An 18,637-nucleotide genomic window follows, 5' to 3' on the forward strand; every position below is an offset into this window, starting at 1 on the left:
GTATGTTTTTTTAACAGACCCGTTTGCTGTGTTGCTCGCGTGTTGCTCGCGTGTTGCTCGCGTGTTGCTACCTGTCACAGGCACCGTTTGGGATGAAAGTTATTAAAGCTTTGAAAACTCTCTCGGTGTACCGTCTTTCTTTGTAAATATGTGTAACCATGTATAATATGTATTTGCAACTGTATATTTTTGTAATGTCTTTATTTCAGACACTTATTCTGATATGTTTCCCACGGGCGAATAAAAAAGAAGGGGCGAAAAAAACGCGGGCTGCCGGGAAGTGGGGACCGGTAAAGGTGAGTGTTTGTGGACGCGGCAGACAATAGTGGATATATATTCTTCCCACCCTTACCTTTGGAAATATACACTTTTTTCCTTGGATTACTTTTAACAGGACCCGGACTCTGCAGGTCTGCATCAAACCTTAAGTACCGGTATTATTTTCCGTTCATTTTGCCGGCTGTGATTTTTGGACTGTGTACTTTTATGAAGAACATTCAGTTTTAATCGCGGGACTTAGTCGGGTTTGGGTTAATTTTGTGTTTGTGTTACATTTTTTTAATGTGGGCGCATGCGGCTTATATACAGGTGCGGCTTAGATTGAAACATTTCCACTGAGGTTGCAAATCGGATTTCAGGGAGCAAATGCAGGTTAGCTAAAATCGGGGAATTTTAACAAACCGTCTTGTCTTAGTTAAAAGCCTCGCTGCATTATTTTGTACCAGCTGAAGGCTCTTGATTTTGGACTTCGGGTGACCGGAGAGTAGTGCATTACAGTAATCGAGACGGGAAGTAACAAACGCGTGAATTATAATCTCCGCATCCGACTGAGACAGCATAGGACGAACTTTAGCAATGTTGCAAAGATGGAAGAAAGCTGTTCTAGTAATATTCTTCACGTGTGTTTGAAAGGACAGATCGGGGTCAAATATGACACCTAAATTTTTAACTGAGTCACTCTGGGTTATCTTACATTTGTCAATGTTCAGAGCAGTTTTTGAGAGCAAGTCACGGCATTTAGATGGACCAATAACTAACATTTCGGTCTTTTCAGAGTTAAGGCGCAAGAAGTTGAGTGACATCCACTCTTTAATCTCAGTGAGGCAGGCCTCCAAATTTCCACAATTTAGTGTGGCAGATTCCTCCATCGGAAGATATAGTTGAGTGTCATCTGCGTAGCAATAGATGACACTCCAATCCATCCCGAAGAAAAAATCCGCTTCCTCTTCCTAGTTCGTGTGCAATAATAATAATATAATAATTTCCTTGTATTGTCATTCTGTGTAACAATGTACACAGAACGAAATGTCGATTGCACCTGACCCGTTGTAGCGAGCCGATGCAGCCGCAGCCAACAGAGGGCGCCGCCGACCACTTTTTAAGTCTTAGGAATGACTCGGCCGGGGCGCGAACCCGAACCTCCCAGTCTCAAAGCGGGCGCCTTACCATCTAGGCTACTGAGCTGGTAACATACTGTACTGAATATCCAGCGCGCTAAGAACTTTGACATTTTTATTGAATAATATCTCGTGCATCCATTCGATATGGTTGTTGTAAAGTGTAAAGAAGAGATGAGCCGTTACATTTTAAATGAAAGTGGAATATGGAAGCTAGATGCGGTTGAGAAAATCGCTTTTTTTCGGCCAATTTATCCCGTGGAGGAGGAAGTCACCTGACTCTTGAAGCTCATCTTCCAAAAGTAAATTAAACTTAACTTTACTTATCTTTATAGAGCATATTATTTAATGAAATGTTTTTTTTTTGTAGTCAAAAACAATACGTATTAGCCTTAATATACTTGTATAAACTTCAAAAATGCATTCCCTACAAAATATAGCACGGAAGCAACTTACAAAACAAATTCAACTTACGAACGATTGTCTGGAACCTCGTTCGTAAGTAGGGCAGCTTCCGTACTAAATTTTGAACATGCATCATTTACAAACAAAATTAACATGAGAGTTTCAACTTAGGAGAGTTTGACTTTTTCATCATGAAACAAAGTTAACAATTTTTAAGGGAGCAGACAGAAATACTGAGGAAAACAATCATAAAATAAGTATAAAATAAAGTAAAAAGAAAAATAGTAATAAATACATGTTTAACTCTACCCAATGTGCAAATTCTTGAGCATATATTATTTTCATATTGGCAACATTTATCATAGTACAAAATGTCACCCCCCAAAACAAATTTGTTGACAACATTTTGAAAAGTGGGTTTGTTTATTTATTTTGTGGATTAAAAAATGTATACAAATTGAAATGTATCACTTTTTGTTTTTTATGATAAGTCCAAACTTAATATGATCCGTGGATAAAATTGTAGTATCTTACATATTCGCAGGTGTATTGCATACATTTCTATGCATTTTTTATTATTAAGTTAAATGACAAACACTTTTAATTTTGTATGGTTTTATATCATAGAATATTTGTTTTCATTTATCTTTCCAAAACTTCAATATTTAAATAAAAAGGAGGGAAATTAGAAATCCGATTAATCAATTAATCGAAAAAATAATTGACTGATTCATTAGGAAATCAATCGTTAGTTGCAGCCCTTATCTATCTATCTATCTATCTATCTATCTATCTATCTATCTATCTATCTATCTATCTATCTATCTATCTATCTATCTATCTATCTATCTATCTATCTATCTATCTATCTATCTATCTATCTATCTATCTATCTATCTATCTATCTATCTATCTATCTATCTATCTATCTATCTATCTATCTATCTATCTATCTATCTATCTATCTATCTATCTATCTATCTATCTATCTATCTATCTATCTATCTATCTATCTATCTATCTATCTATCTATCTATCTATCTATCTATCTATCTATCTATCTATCTATTAATAATTTCTAAAGATTATTGCAATGGAGCTTGTGATGTTTTTCCATCCTACCATACCAATCGCGCCTTGGCCGGTGTTCCAATTTTATGAACAAGAATTCCAAACCCACTCGCAAGCCTCTTGAGAGCATGTGTGCATTTGCTTGAAATCCTCTTATTTCCTGGAAGATGATCAGGTGAGCTTTGAGGTGAGAACATGCATCATTTTTGTCTCAGCGCACTCCAAAGAAACTGACAAGGGAAAATTATTCATCAAAGAAAGTAACAAGATATAAGACCTTCAAACACAAAAGAAAGAATCACAGGTGCCTCTGACCCCCTTCCATTTTGATTTATGAGCACTCACAGATAAAAGCAGTTTATCTGGGCTGAGACATTTCAATGCAGATAGTAAAATGTATTCATGAAATAATGAATATTTGCGCTGTGTTTTTGCATGGCATATCTGGATTTTGAACGCAAGTCAGGTCCAATTCAAACCTTTTGGTGCGAGTGGGCCAATATAGAAGTAGTGTGGGGTGTGTTTAAATCAGTGGCTCTCAACTGGTCTGACAGGACCACGCACCGTTTCAACCTAAGGTCAAGATGCAACCCAGATCAAGATCCAATTCTCAAATGTTTTGAATGAAAGGATTGTGAAGGTTTCAGCATAAATAGAAGAATATATTTACCCTGTGAACAGAAAATGTCCAGCAAAACCAAAACAACCTTAAAAACATTAAATACTTACATACAGACGCTGCCCTACTTACGAACGATCGCTCGTAAGTTGAATTTGTTCGTAAGTTGCTTCAGTGCCATGTTTTGTATGGAATGTATGTTTAAGGTTTATATAAGTATGTTTCAGGCTTGTATAAGTAACTTGTATTGTTTTGAAACTGACAAATAAATGATGAACTAAATGATGAAGTAAAATGCTCTATAACAGTGATTTTCAACCACTGTGCCGCGACACTCTAGTGTGGCGTGAGAGATTGTCACTTTATAAAATTTAAAATTTTATCAAACATTTATGAATCATTTTCTGCAAATATTATGTCATTGTCAAGTGTCTGTGCTGTAAAAACAGGGGGTATTATAAGTTATATTGTAATTTAACATACTGTTCAGTGTCATTTTATAACATTTTCGGTTAGTGGTGTGCCGCAAATTTTTTCCAATGTAAAAAACATGCCCTGGGTCAAAAAAGGTTGAAAAACACTGCTTTATAACATTACAAAGCAGGCTGAATGATAAAGCATAGCACTGAAAAACAAAGCTGCACATTAGGCGTTGACATTCTGTGGTCTGTGAAGCCCTTTGAGACTCCTTGTGATTAAGGGCGTCACAAATAAATATGACATGGTTTGATTATAAAGATAAATATAGTTAAGTTTAACTTAACGGCCACTACGTCTCTACCACCATAACACTGAGCACCGACTCCCCCCAAGGATGTGTACTGAGCCCCCTGATTTTAAACCTCTACACCTCCGATTGTTCACCGACCTACCTCACAAGCACAATTGTTAAGTTCGCCGACGATACTACCATGGTCGGCTTCATCTCTCAAGGGGACGAGGCGGTATACAGGGATGAGTTGGAGTCACTGACAACGTGGTGTTCGAAAAACAACCACAAAAACAAAAGAAGTCATACTGGACTTCAGGATGAAAAGCAGGAACACAGCACCACTGATTATAAATGGAGACAGTGTAGAGAGAGTCCACACTTTCAAATTCCTGGCTGTGCACATCTCCGACGACCTCTCCTGGTCTACAAACACCAGACCTTTGGTAGGGAAGGTCCAGCAGCGACTCTATTTCCTGAGAGTGCTCAGGAAAAATCATCTGGAACAGCAGCTGCTGGTGTCCTACAGAGCCACAGTGGAGAGCATTCTGGCATACTGCATTGCGGTGTGGTATGCTGGGTGCACGGCAGCAGACAGGAAAACTTTAAAGGGTCATCAACACAGCCCAAAGAATCGTTGGTTGCTCTCTACCCAGTCTAGAGGACATTGCCTGCTCTCGCTACCTCAGCAGAGCAAAAAACATCATCAAGGACTCTTCTCACACTACCTTATACAGATGTGAAATGTTATTCATGCCTCTGCTTACTTTGCACAATGTTGCCTATTTGGACTACTACATATTGCACCATTACAATCCCCTGTAAGTAAGCACCCAATGTAAATGTCTTCTGCTTTTACATGCCCACACTTTCTTGTGTAAAAATTTTCTGTTCATATATTTCTAAATTCATTTTATCGTTTTTATCTTTTTTCAATCTGTTATCTTAACAGCCAAAATGTATAACTGGAGTGCCACTTCCAATTTCGTTGTCACAATATGTTCAACCCATTTTGTAACAATGATAATAAAGGTATATTCTATTCTTCTCTATTCTCTATTCATTCTATATACATCGGACTTTAAGTACAACTCTGAGTCCTGCCATGTGCAAAAGTTTGCAGATGACACTGCGATCGTGGGATGTATCAGAAACGGGCAGGAGGAGGAGTACAGGAAATTGATTCAGGACTTTGTCCGATGGAGCGACGCAAACCACCTGCACCTAAACACCACCAAGACCAGAGAGATGGTGGTGGACTTCAGGAGAACCAGAACTCACCCGGTTCCTGTAACCATCAAGGGAGAATGTGTAGAATTTGTCCAGACCTACAAATACCTGGGTGTGCAGCTGGACAACAAACTGGACTGGACTGCCAACACAGAAGCTCTATGTAGGAAAGGGCAAAGCCGACTTTACTTCCTCAGAAGGCTGGCCTCCTTCAACATCTGCAAAAAGCTCCTGAAAATATTCTATGAGACAGTAGTGGCAAGCGCCCTCTTCTATGCGGCAGCGTGTTGGGGAGGCAGCGTCAAGAAGAAGGATGCCTCTCGTCTCAATAAACTGGCTAGGAAAGCGAGCTCTGTTGTGGGCAAAGAGCTGGACAGCCTAACAACAGTAGCTGAGAGACAGGCACTGAAAAAGCTGAGGTCAATCATGGACAATCCATCGCATCCGCTTCACAGCATTATCTCCGGACAGAAGAGCAGTTTCAGTGACAGACTGCTGTCACTGTCTTGTACTACGGACAGACTGAAGAGATCTTTTCTTCCTCATGCCATGAGGCTCTTTAACTCCACCCGGCAGAGTAAAGGCCCACATTAAACCACACCACCTACATTGGATATTACCGAATCTTACTGCATTATGTGTTCTGTGTAGCACTATTTAGTTATTCTATATAACATGCTAAAGTGGGCATTTGCACGTCACACTGGGTATTTGTATATTGTATTCTTTTGGCTTTATTATTGTATTGTTCTCAGCTCAGGGATGCTGCTGGAAATGTGAATTTCCCTTAGGGGATGAGTAAAGTATCTATCTATCTATCTATCTATCTATCTATCTATCTATCTATCTATCTATCTATCTATCTATCTATCTATCTATCTATCTATCTATCTATCTATCTATCTATCTATCTATCTATCTATCTATCTATCTATCTATCTATCTATTCTAAATATGACAAGAGGAGCATGGAATAGAACAAAATGCTTTTGTCATATCCATCCTTTTGTGTGGACAGCATTGCTAATCAGAGTTTGACAAGCAGTTGTGGCAAATGTATAAGCCAGTGCCTGGGTTGTAGCCTTCGTCAGGATACTCTTTGCAATCAAAACATCTTACCTCATTTTTCTTTCTTTCTTTTCTTTGCCCTTGCATTTGTCCGTACAGACTACACAGAAGTTGTAATTTTTTCCATCTGTTACAACTGTGCCTGTACCCATCAGCCATCATTAAGCTAACATTTTCTCAATGTGTTTTTTTGCTACCGTGAAAAAAAAAACCTTCATAGGATTGAAGCCAAAACTATGGACATTATAGCTGTGTAACAGAAATGTGTTAATTTCTAGAATATTTGACACAAGACAAAAACAGTGAGGAGTAAAAAGATTAAAACCTTACCTGAAAATGAGTGTTTTTCACCATAAAAGTAAGATGAGGTCATTTAGAGTCTACAAACGTATTGTGTCAGGTCAATATCAGTGGCATCAATAACATTCTCTTTCAATTGGTCAACATTTGACTGTTCCAACTGTCCCCGTGTAACAACTGTACCCGGTCTCCCTTATACTGATAAAAAAAATCTATAAATATAACATTTTTAAAGCATTTACTGGAGCTTCAAGCAGTGCTTCGATGGCATACACTCGGATAATCAGTGTCTGAAACTCATGACAAAAAGTTAGCAGACACCAAGGCAGACAACTCTGAAAAGTTGCCTGCCCAGCCATAAAGTTGCCTGCCATTTTTCACAACTTGAAACGCAATAAGACGACTAATCGCAAAAAACCCGTTGTTGCAAAGTATTAAGGATTGATAATCAGAATATATAACAGAACAACACTTTAAATTTAAGTTTATTATGAATCTACTTATAACATTCATTGCATGTATATGACATCGCTGTTTTCCATCTGCCATCAGTATGTACCTGTATTGACTCATCTTCGATCATGCAATGTTTGCGTTGCGTTGTCTGCTGCAAGCCAAGTGAACTCGTGGAAAGCCACGATGCTTTTAACGTAAGTTTACGTTTATTAGCGTCATAAATTTGTTTAGCTTCTTTTGAATATATCTTCTGGGGCTGAGGTTTTGGCTTGATTCCTAACCACTTATCAATTTTTCTTGTGTTCTCTGTGCGTCTACTTTGGAAATTGATATGCAAATGCACAACCTTATAACGCTTGGGAAAGTCCGGGAGCACGAAGTTATTCGGTGCAGGCTTCCGATTGGCTGCTGAGTGTGCAAATTGCCAAACGAACCGAAATTCCAAAATTTCAAAAACCGAAAGAAGATTTCCAAATCGGAATAAAGCAAATGTTTGATTTGAAAAAAAATCTTTTCCTTTTTTTTTTTTTTTTTTCTTGAAAAAGTTGTTGGCCACCCAGGCAGAGACACAATTAGGACTGTGTTGATTGACGTAGCAAAAAGAAGAGATTGAGCTGGGCATTATTACCATCCACCGTGTAATTGATGATCCTTTTTTCTGTTCTTCTTAGCAAAGACTCGCAACCTACTTTTGGGTCCCGACCCACCTGCTGGTTTAAATGATGCATGCATCTCATCTCATCTCATCTCATCAGCTGCACCGCTTATCCTCAGTAGGGTCGCGGGGGTGCTGGAGCCCGTCCCAGCAATCATCGGGCATTGGGCAGGGGACACCCTGAACTGGTTGCCAGCCAGTCGCAGGGCACACGGGGACAGACAACTCACTCGCTCATTCACACCTAGGGACAATTCAAACCGGCCAATTCACCTGAAATGCATGTTTTTGGAATGTGGGAGGAAACCGGAGTTCCCGGAGGAAACCCACGCAAGCACGGGGAGAACATACAAACTCCGCACAGTAAGGCCGGGAGCTGGATTTGAACCCACGCAGGAGGTTCCCACGACCTCAGAACTGTGCCGCACACGCGCTAACCACTGCGCCGCCGTGCTGCCTTGATGCATGCATATTATGCGTAATTCAATGGTATGGACAATAATATCAAGCAGTCTTGTTGCTCACTATTACTCATTTCCACAGTGACTTAGTCCAACCTGTACTTTGTTTCGGGAAAATGATTAATCAAGCCTTGAGTGCCTTTGGCTCATTTCTAATAAAATAAATTAAAATGGCTGTTAATACCCTCAAGTAGTTCAATTGAACGTGTACTCGTTTGATTAAACTGCAGCCTGACTGATATTGGTGTCCCCTGCCCGATGATTGCTGGGATGGGCTCCAGCACCCCCGTGACCCTACTGAGGATAAGCGGTGCAGCTAATGAGATAATGAGAGGAGTTTTAATAATATACCTTAACGTTAAGGTGGCCCGCCAGACTACAAAACAAATACATGTAGGTACAATGTCACCAGTCACTGAAATACATCGCATATCATTGGAAAGATCAAACTCTTGGGATTCAGGATATGAGGACCATTTCAAAAATATACTCATCATAGAAACATCACGGTTTATGGTCCGTCTTTGACTTCTCTGAATGGCCACGAAAATAACTTTTTCACGTCAAGGACAGTCCATAGAATCCAACCGTGTAAAAAAATTGTTTCCAAAACACACACAATGGCAACAGATAAATGCTGCTAAATGTCATTTTAATTGCACTATTGTTGCATAAAATGATTCCTTGTATTGCATTTCCAGTCCTATGATTTTGGTACAATAATTTTCTGTATTTTCATTTGCCTGAATAATAAATGATCACTAGAGGGCAGCTGATTTTGCTACTATCCACCATTGCTACCAAAAAAAAACTTTTTAAAAAAGTCACTGATACCTGTACTTGGGTGAAATCCAATGTTTTTGTGAGATTGTTTGCATATACAACTAAATGCGACTTGTATGCAATCTCCTGTGACTTTTAAGCGTCTCTTGTTTGCTTACCATCGTCCCCCACTTGCGCAGAAGAGGACGCGTGACGTCACGCGCAATGCATTGTTTGCGGAAGTACTCATGGATGCTAATGCTATAGCGTATCCACCAATTAGATTTATTGTGCTACCGGTGACTGAACTGAGTTGTCCCCCAAAATTTTAATCAAATCTAAAACCTCACTTCCCCTACATTGAATGTTTTCCGTGTTTTCGTCTGCCATGATGTTTTGTCTTCCGCGCTACGAGCAAGAACATGACATCGAGAAGCCGCGAGAGAAAGATTAATGAATGAAAAGTTCGCAAGTGGAGGAAGCTGAAAACTGAACTCTGACAAGTTTATATCTTTTTGTTTTACTTCGTTATCAATACTCAAAATAAACGATGGGGTGCGTCTCTTGGCTTTCCCATTCTGTGCATTATTTGTCTGCATACTGTATGTTTGTCCTCGTACTTTATCCATGCGTACACTGACGTTACCCGACTATACCCAATTGGAGCTTGTGGACAACGATATCTATAAAACAACACACACAAATTGGCAAAACTGCCAGGTGCCATTGGATTGTTATCGGGTCGGGGGAGACATGATGTGAGGAGGGGAAGCAAAAACTACTTCTGCGGCTACATAACAGTAGCGACCGCAGCAGAGCCTGAGCGACTGTTATATTTCAATCATAACGAAGACCTGGCTACGGCACGGCGGATGAGTGGTTACCGCAACCGCGGCACAGTTCCGAGGTCAACGTTTCAAATCCAGCTACCAACCTTCCTGTGCAGACTTTGCAAGTTCTCCCCATACTTGCATGGACTTACTCCGGCCACTCCGGTTTCCTCCCACATTCCAAAAACATGCATGTCAGGTTAATTGGCCCGTCCGAATTTTCCCTAGGTATGAATGAGCGTGTGCACGGTTGTATGTCTCTGTGTGCCCTGCAACTGGCTGGTAACCAGTTCAGGGTGTCCCTACCCACTGCCCAGAGATGAGCTGGGATGGGCTCCGGCACCTGACCTAAGCGGTGCAGATAATGGATGAATGGAGACCTGGCTCAACCCAATGCTAGCGTGCAGCTAGCTGGCTGCTCTCTACAGCTCTTCTTGCACAAAAACGAGAAGCCCTTCCAGTTTGTTGAAAAATGGTTTAATGACAATAAAGAGCAATGCGCCCTTCGGTAATAGTGGATGTTCGCCAAAAACCCTAGGCGAAAGTATTGTGCCGTTTCATGGACGAATTAAGCTGCAAATAAAGCTCGAGTGTCCTTGAAAGCCTGGCTGAAAAGAGTGCACCCTTATTCTGTGAGTGGAGGACAGAGATAGTTTCAGAATGAGCGCAATGCGACCCCCGGGGATGCCCTGGGCACGCTAAAACACCTTGCTGATGATATTACGCCATTGGCCAGTTTAAACAATTCCCAGAGATTGCCTTTTTCGAACCCTAACCCCTTCACTCCACGCGCATATGGGTCTTGTTTGTCAATCAGTGAAAATTTGCTGTCTTAAGTTAGTTTGGTACGTTTAACGACATCCAAACTCGAGCTTTAAACGGCAAATTTCGATTTACAAATACAATGATCTCATCTCATCTCATTAGCTGCACCGCTTATCCTCAGTAGGGTCGCGGGAATTACAATGATAATGAGTTAAATTTACTGGCTCAGCCAGACCAGTATGGCCGCTACTACTTGGGTTGCCTGGATGTTGTCACCTGATTAGGAACTATCAATTGCCACTGATAATTGCTGGAGAGACTTTGAAACACGCTCATTATATTAGCTCTCCTCCTTAATGAAGAATTATCTTGCTTTTAATGCCTCCAAAAGCAAAACATATTGGATTACGAGGGAAAAAAGACCAAACGCAGAATAACCTGCTATCATGTATGTGTGTGAGGGGGAGGACACGGCTCATGCTAATTCTTAGGGAGGAAAAAGCACGAACAAACTGAATTCAGATCAGGCTTTAATTTAATCGGGATTTATGTTCATCCTCCTTGACAGCCGAGTTCGTCAACTGAGATAATTAAGTTTGCAAAGACATCCTGTCATCCAAACAACACTGTGATTTATCTGATTTAAAGCGTGTCCACTTGAGCAGCCATTTGGTTCGATGATCTCAAAATGCGTGTTTTTGTTTGGAGGGAGGTGTGAAAGGATTTGCGGTGAGTGATTTACATCCTATTTGCGATTGGACGATTAGCCGCAGCTTAAGTTTGGGGGTCGAGCATGAAAAGTTCACAGCACACGGGAAATTTATGAGAAAGGAAAAAAAATCGAGTCGTCATGGCACAGAAAAACCACCGTAAGTAATGATGAATCTTTTGAATTTTTTTGTGCTGTGTCACTTTAGCTTTTCTTTTTTGCAATAAGGTAGAAAATGTGTTGATTGTCAGCCTGCTTAAATAGAAAATCCAGCAGGAATGTTACTAAAGCAGTGGTTCTTAACTCCGTTGGACCACACGAGTTTCATATGCACATTCATCGAACCCTACTTTGGTGTAACATAAAATGTGTTTTTGTTTTTTTCAACTTCAAGACATATTGTTCTTACTCGTGTACTCTATTTTGTCGCTAATGGTTTCATATTCAAGAGAACTTTGAGCTAATTTACGTTCCGCCGCTGTCCGCCATCTCTCACACAGTTGGCTTTACGAGTGTTTCACCAATGGTGTGTGGTTTGCTCTGCTTTGCCATTATATACGCAACATCATAATTAATAGGATGCTCTGAGGATCGATTTGTTAATGGGTACAAATCCAAGAGCAGACAGAGTGACCTTATAATCAAATCTAGCTCTCTTCAGTATGAATTCAGCAAGACTTGTGCTAGGGTGAACCCTCACAATGCAGCTTCTCAAAGTTTCTCTTCTGTTTTACCGTTGTGACGCTAGAGTTGATCAACGTGGCATTGCAAATCATGCAGAAAGGATGCTGACTCCCATCCTATTACATGATACATAAAAATGCAAAAAAGTAAAAACAGTGGTACCCTACTTATGAATTTAATTTGGTCCAGCAGTGGCGTTGTGCTATGAAACTGTTGAAATAACACGCTTTCATATTGAATTTTCAATCCATTCCAAGGTCATCAAATACAACCAAACCCCCATTAAATCACCTGCAGCTACCCTGTAAATACACTAATGTGCATTCAATGTTCATAAATATAGTCAAGTCAAGTCATCTTTATTTGTATAGCCCTAAATCACGAAGAGTCTCACAGATTATTACACTATATTACACAGACTATTTTTCAGCCGACGAGAAGAGTCCGTTATTCATATGCTATGGAGTAGAAGTGAGTTTTAAGTTTAGATTTAAACATTTCCACTGAGGTTGCAGATCGGATCTCAGGGGGAAGAGCATTCCACAGCACCGGTGCCCGGATGGAGAACGCTCTCGAACCAGCAGAACACTTCTTTGCTCTTGGGATCACCAGAAGACCGGCACTCTCAGATCGTAGGCTTCGGACCGGGACATAGGGGCAAATCAGATCTGAAAGATAAGAGGGAGCAAGTCCATGTATGATTTTGTACAATACTAAGAGAACCTTGAAGTCACATCTAAGCTAACTGGGAGCCAATGCAGGTTAGCCAAAATCGGTGTTATGTGATCGTACTTTTTTGTCCTAGTTAAAAGCCTCGCTGCGGCATTTTGTACCAGCTGAAGAGACTTGATTCTAGACTTCGGGAGACCAGAGAGTAGTGCATTACAGTATTCGAGATGGGAGGTAACAAATGCATGAATTATAATTTCCGCATCAGACTGAGACAGTATTGAACGGATTTTAGCAATGTTACGAAGATGGAAGAAAGCGGTTCTAGTAATTTTCTTTACATGCATTTCAAAGGATAGATCAGGGTCAAATATGACACCTAAATTTTTGAACTGAGTCACTCTGTGTGATGTGACATTTGTCAATGTTCACAGCAATTTTTGAGAATAAGTCACGGCATTTAGATGGACCCATGACTAACATTTCGGTCTTTTCAGAGTTAAGACGCAAGAAATTGAGTGACATCCACTCTTTTATCTTAATGAGGCAGGCCTCCAAATTTCCACAGTTTAGTGTGGGAGATTCCTCCAACGGAAGATATAGTTGAGTGTCGTCTGCGTAGCAGTGGAAGCTGATATTGTACTTGCGAATAATATCACTTGAATATACAAGATATAAGTAAAACAAGAAATTAGGCTAAAGAAATGCAAACGGTACAAAGCTTTATTAGCCAAGAACGGTTCAAAATATCAAACAACAAGAAAAACTACTGGATGATAATGATAAAGTGTAAAAGGTCATTTAAATATTTTGGCACACTTATCCACTCACTGTGTCTGTGACTGTGTTGGGCTGAAATATTCCCTAATTAAAAATATTCCTTAATTTCTGCTGTCGATAATCTTGTCCCCGGCGAGCTGTTTTTCATTATCCAAATAATAGGAAGCTTTTCCAAATCTTCATTTATTTCCGTGCCACTTTTATACTATGCGATAATATTCTGCTTTTTTCGATTATAAGTGGAGCGCTGTTTTTCTGTTTCTCTCCTCTTTTCGCAAGACTCAAGGCTGGAAACATAGCAATGGTTAAAATGATTTGAGCCGTGGTGGTAGAATGGACTAAATCATTTGGCAATTTAATCAAGGGGTGATTGCAATGCTTTAACCTAGCTGATAAACTTTGAGGACGCTGTTGGTCCTTACCAGCGCTAACATTCAATTGGAGCGTAACTGACTTCGGACACTGGAAAACTGATTGTTTAACAGGGAAGATTTAAGTCAGACACAAATTTCGGACACCGAAACATTTGTAAGATGGGTCGATTGTAAAACGGCGTACCATTTTATATGTCCGACCACTCTCAGGGCATGTCATTGCTTATAGACATGACGAGTTGGTGTATCTTGACCTCTGTGGTAGAGGCTCCACCGAACCCCTGAGACTGAACACTTAGGGTTCGATCAAACTCAGGTTAACAACGATTGTACTCAAGCTATGGCTGGATTTTCCTTACTGAGCTATTCCACCCTGTTTCCCTTCCTCAGACCATCAGCTTATCGTGAGGGAGTACCGTCCCTCTGACTTACACACCGTCATGCATCTCTTCTATGATGGCATCCGCGAAAACATCTACCCAGCTTTCTTCAAGTCCATGAGCCATCCGGACCACGTGGGTGTGGCGCTGAGCATCTCCATGGCTGGTTACGTGCTTGGCGGCAGCTCATATTTCCAAGGTCTGCTCTTCGGCGCGGCATGGGCAGGGCTCGTCTACTTTTGCTGCCATGAAATCTACCAAGGCTACATTCTGAGAAGGGTCTCGGCAGACATGGCCGACATCCCGGCCAACTACCTCAAAAACCCAAACAACGGATTCTGGGTAGCAGAGGAGGGAGACGGAGAACCGCCCAAGGTGGTGGGAATGGTGGCGGTTATTGGGCACAGGTCGACAGAAGAAGATGAGCCTCGGGATACCGTAAATGGCGAAATTCTGGCAGGCTCCTCGGCTGACGGGAGCAGCGACAGCGGTGAGTTGGCCAACTTGGTTGTGGCGTTCCCATGGCGTCGCAGGAAGGTGGGCTCTGAGCTGGCCAAGCGGGCTTTGGACTTTTGCAAAGAGCGAGGTTTTGCTCGCTTGGCGCTAGATGTGAGTTCGCCACAGACTGAAGCCGTCTCATTCCTTCGGAGAGTTGGCTTTATTCAGACGTCGGTGCACAACAACACGCACGCCAATCACTTGATCTCCAAACTGGCCAGAATTACTGTCACTCGCATGGAAAAGCTCCTCTAAAAATCAGCAGCACATTATTTCACATTCATTCTGGAGTTCAAAAGTACTTCGAAGTTCATCAAGTAGTGACCTCGACTCGAATAGATGCCATCCATACTGGATATCCAGGTCTGTCATCCACTAGAGAAAAAAAACAAAGGTCCTCAAATAGATGCCTTTTTTTGTCTTGTTAAGAAAAAAACTTTTTCAAGGAAGTAAAAGCATAAAGAAAATCACCCTCAAACTATACTGCAAGTATCAAAGTCATATGATTTAATAAATAACAAGGCAAAAGCAATTGAATGTTTTGCAATATTATGCAAAGTTAACCTTCGGGTTGGGCCGAGCTGGGCTTCTTTCTTGCTGCCTTTTTAAAAAAATATCATCATCATGTTTTTTCTTTGTCTTTATGCCTTCTCTCTCTTAAAGTGCCACACTAGATTCTAAAGGACATACTGCTGCTGTGGTTTATGGTCCAGTTTTCAACCCATCAAAAGGACGCATGGCCTTGAAATTTTCTCGTTAACTCTTTCAAAGAATTAGTCAGTAGTGGAAAATTGGACGTTAATGTAACCTCTGCAGACACAGAAATAGAAAATAAGTAAATGTTAATGCAGTCTTGTTTAACTTATATTTCATTTCAAATCACAAGCTTTAATTTGTTATCATCCCCTTTCTTATTTACCAAATACTCACAAATAAAATGTCGTGTTTGCTTCAGGCTCAATTTTACAATACTTGTAAACCTGGGTCGGGTCCTGCTGGATTTTTTTTATGCCCGATATATTATGGAAGTTCAATTCCACTCTTGTTCAGACCGATGAGAGTATTGCCCAACCAGCATAAACTGATTTAAAAGTAGTTCAAAAGACGCCAAAGTCTCGTCCATGAGACGAATTTATTTGGTTGAAAAAGTGAACGTTAAAATAACATATTTCTCAATACATTAAAACACAACATTTTAGGAACTAAATGTGGACTAATTTGGGGTTAACACTGTTCAGTTTTAGACCTGTATTTTGAAATACATACTAAAAACATCTGAGCCAAAAGTTGGGCCAACCCCATACTTCGGTCAGTTTAACCCATTTTTTTGCCTTGTTTTTCACAAAACTACCAAACTGGGATATTTTAAACAAAATGACCAAGACTGTTAAGTATAGTGGACCTAATTTAGTTTATTTTATATTGGAATAAACTGTGATTTTGCAAGTTCTTTGGTGCAAAAAAAATATATAAATTACACAATTTTTTATGGGTTTTGATTTCCACAAAATAATAACAGGACGTTGGGTCATATCAACCCTACTGTTGGGATAGTCAATTTCTGACCCAATTCGGATCAAACTGTTTTTAGAGTGTAAACCAAGTCTATAAAAGACCAAGACAGATTCTCAAAATCATACAAACAAAATGCATAGGATGCTGGGTGGGTAAACTCTTCATAACTTACCAATAGTCAGATCAAGTGCCTAATCCCATTGGGACATAAAAGCCCACACTGAAACAAAATAAACTCCCAAATATAGCAAATTTTGACAACATTTCCACAACTCATATATTGTTAGAACAACATAGTAATGCGAGAAATCTCAATAGGCAACCTGCAGGGTTGGGTAGGGTTAAATGATGTTTTTTTAGTGATTGAGTCTATTTAACCCTACTTCTAATGATTAACCTGGGACTAACTAAGTAATAATACAGTAATAAAATAGTAATAACATGATAAGTTGTTGTCTTAGAAATATATCTAACTGCTAATTTGCAACAAAAAGTCACTCTCGGCTTGTAAAAGGTTAGAGACCCCTGTCTGAAATAATGGCCTTGGATTGACCTTGAACCGACTCCTGCCTTCAGTCATCGCCCATCCCTAGACAAAACAATGTCATCTTCTGGAGCACCAGCCCTTTTTTTAGTTCACGGAGGTCTGTGATATTCAACCTGTGCTGTATTCTATATGCCACTGTTCAGTTTTTACTATTTGATTTATGACCTTGGATGGAAGTCTTGACGATAACATGTTTCATCATTTTTGAAAAAAAGCAGTCCATATTAATCCCAATGTCACATTTTGCTTGAAAAGTGTCATCGATCCTGACCCAAATATGTATTTTGAGCATCTGAAATCATCCTTTGAAATCTAAAAAAAATGTCTTGTTTTTGCATTGCCATTGCGTGCCACACACGTTTTACTGACAATCAAAATGCTTTGCAGGAACTATGTTTTTTAATTTTTTTAACCAATACCCTTTTGAAGGATCACAGGGTAGGTGCAATTTCTAGGCATTGCCGATGTAAGGTCTACCTTATCAACAGAAAACAGAAAATCCGAAAATGAATCTGAAGCATTGCAATATTTATATGATACAGCTCACGTTACAACACAGGTATTATCTGAACTGCTAAAAAATGACCAACTCGGGGTTGTGAAGAGAATATTTTTATCTTGATATTTATTTGGCTTGATCTAAGATTTCAGTGAATCAAGTACTATTTCTATCTGCACTGTTGATGTTGATTAAAATGGAGATATACTAACAGTAAACAGTAAATTCATGGACAATAAATGGTCTCTCTATTGTTCTGTTGGCTGCTCAAATACATGAGAAAAAAGACAAGTTCAGTCGTTCAGAGGGGGAACTTTGTCTTAAGCCTCTTTCAAGGGAGTAGTACAATCCGTCTACCTCCGAGGAATTAATGCCTGCCGTCTACTAAGACCTCACAACTCTTTGCTTAAAATACCAATGAAAAATGCAAAAGTGTCAAGACATTGGGAGGTTTAAAATTCCTCGGAGCTGAGAGGGTGCGGCGTACAAAGAGGATAACCAACAGCATATAACGCTATGCATTCAGGTCAGCTTCGGTTGTAGAAATACAGAGATTACAACTATTGGCAAACAAAAGAATAACAGAGGAGTTGATCATGTGTTTGAGGGTGTGTGCAAGCAAAATTTCATTTGTTTTTACGTGCTTTTTGTGTGCATGTGTTTTCATGATGTTTTTTTTTTAAAGCAATGGCGTCTAAGTCAAACAAACAGAAGGCCGAATTTAAAGAAAATGGCTACGAGCCGAGGGCTGGAATGATTAAATGTTGATTATTTTCATTATAACTGTTATAGTCTAGAGCAGCATCACGGTGGATAGTTGGTCTAGGGTTCAGCTACTGAAGCCTCCCTATGCAGAGTTTGCATGTTCTCCTTATGCAAGCGTAGGTTTCCTCTGGGCACTCCAGTTTCCTCCAACATTCCAAAAACATGCATGTCAGGTTAATTGGCCGGAGTGAGTTGTATGTCTCTGTGTACCCTGCGACTGGCAGGCTATAAGTTTGAGGTGTCCACTGCCCACTGCCCAAAGGGGTCTGGGATGGGCTCCAGTTGCCCCGCAACCCTAGTGAGGCTAAGCGGCGTAGGAAATGGATGGATGGATGGATGGATGGATAATCTAGTGAACCCAATTAAACCAAGTGAAAACTTAAGTAAAGCACTATTTTGTTATGGCTTTATCAATGATCTTCAATTTTTAAAAGGGAAAACCATACATAAATTTTGTATAAAGAACCCTATTATGTGAACATTAAACGA

General features: G+C 40.1%; 1 protein-coding gene across 1 annotated transcript; it reads left to right on the top strand.

Annotated features, from left to right (window-relative positions):
- Positions 1-11,541: 11,541 nt before the first annotated feature.
- LOC148368990 (putative N-acetyltransferase camello) lies at positions 11,542-18,391 on the top strand. Its single transcript, XM_088329853.1, has 2 exons — positions 11,542-11,597; positions 14,335-18,391. The coding sequence occupies exons 1-2, from the start codon at positions 11,579-11,581 to the stop codon at positions 15,075-15,077; spliced, it is 762 nt and encodes a 253-aa protein (XP_088185979.1). The 5' UTR covers positions 11,542-11,578; the 3' UTR covers positions 15,078-18,391.
- The last annotated feature ends 246 nt before the right edge of the window (positions 18,392-18,637 follow it).

The sequence above is a fragment of the Urocampus carinirostris genome, chromosome 3 (genome assembly GCF_059441175.1).
Source record: "Urocampus carinirostris isolate Australia breed hairy pipefish chromosome 3, RoL_Ucar_1.0, whole genome shotgun sequence".
In the NCBI taxonomy this organism is placed as follows: Eukaryota; Metazoa; Chordata; class Actinopteri; order Syngnathiformes; family Syngnathidae; genus Urocampus; species Urocampus carinirostris.